Source organism: Fonticula alba, assembly GCF_000388065.1.
Source record: "Fonticula alba strain ATCC 38817 unplaced genomic scaffold supercont2.12, whole genome shotgun sequence".
NCBI lineage: Eukaryota > Rotosphaerida > Fonticulaceae > Fonticula > Fonticula alba.
In genome coordinates this window covers 409,359-410,581 of record NW_009242982.1, presented here as the reverse complement: position 1 = coordinate 410,581, position 1,223 = coordinate 409,359, and the positions used below count along the sequence as shown (strand labels likewise).

General features: G+C 75.1%; 1 protein-coding gene across 1 annotated transcript in view; it reads left to right on the top strand.

Moving 5' to 3' along the window:
* The window catches only part of H696_05620 (hypothetical protein), a gene marked incomplete at both ends in the record, with an annotated part of 5,686 nt that overhangs the window by 3,442 nt on the left and 1,021 nt on the right, over window positions 1-1,223 (top strand). Inside the window, 2 exons of the mRNA XM_009499436.1 lie at window positions 42-464; window positions 679-1,135. Coding sequence (XP_009497711.1) covers window positions 42-464; window positions 679-1,135 — 880 coding nt within the window. The remainder of the gene's footprint in view (window positions 1-41; window positions 465-678; window positions 1,136-1,223) is intronic.

Sequence of the window (1,223 nt, the reverse complement as noted above, 5' to 3'; positions counted from 1 at the left end):
CCCCCCCTCCCCCCCCTGCTTCCTGCCCCCGGCAACGGCAGGCGGCTCTTCATCGGCAAGCTGTCTTACGCGGCCACGGTGCCGGACCCGCCCTTCGAGCCGAAGTCCATCAATCTGCCGATGTCGCCGTTCAGCTTCACGTCCTACCGGCTGGCGTCGCTCGAGGCCCATGCCCCGGTGCGCATGACGTCGATGGCCAGCTTGGCAGCCCTGCTGCCGGCGGCCAGCCTCCTGGACGCGGCCCAGTGGGATGTTCCCCGGGCCGCCGGGGGCCAGCACCTGCATCCGGACGATGCGCTCCTCCTGGGGGACATGCCCCCGTCGGAGGAGGCCGGCGCGCAGAATCGCCGCGGTCTGGCCGCCATCCCGACCATTTCCCTGGTGGGCGAGGATTACACCAATCGGCCGAAGTTCCTGCTGGCCTCGGAGCTGACCAAGGCCAGCATGGATGCCAAGGCGGCGCGGTGCGTTGAACATGGCCGGCGTATTGCCCTTTGCGCGCCCCCCTGCTCGGGCCCGGACGCCGACACGCTGACATCTTGCCCCCCCCCCCCCCCCCCCCCCCCCCCCCCCCCCCCCCCCCCCCCCCCCCCCCCCCCCCCCCCCCCCCCCCCCCCCCCCCCCCCCCGCCTGGCCCCCCTTGGGGCCCCTGGCGCTCGCGCGCGTGCGCGCCGATAGTGCCGACCCGTCGGACCTCCTCTCGCTGCCGGAGCAGCAGCGCCTGATCGAGTCCACCTTCAAGGCATTCCACTCGGAGCAGGGGGCCCCGCTGGCCGGGTCGGAGCTGCTGGCCACGCTGGTGCACCCGACCAAGCCCCACCTGAAGGCCGTGGCAGCGGAGCCGATCTTCCCGCTGGAGGCGCTGGCGGCGGCCGGGCCGCCGGACGGCGGCCGGTCGCGTCCCCTGGACCCGGACTGGTCCGGCGCGCGGGCCGTCCTGAGCACCCTCCTGCCGAACGGCCCGCCGGAGTACGATGCCGAGGGGCTGTTCCTGGCGCCGCCGCCGAGCGGGCCGACTCCCGACACCGACCCGGTGGTCCAGGCGCTCGGGCCGCATGCGGCCGCCGAGCCGTCGGTCCTCTACTGGTTCAAGGAGAACCCCCTTAGCACGCCGGTTGGGCCCCGCGTGAACCAGGTGCGCGCGCGCGCGCGCGCGAACATCGCCGGCCGTGGGCGTCTTTTGTGTCGGCCCGTCCGCTGACCCGGTGCTCCCGCCCCCCCCC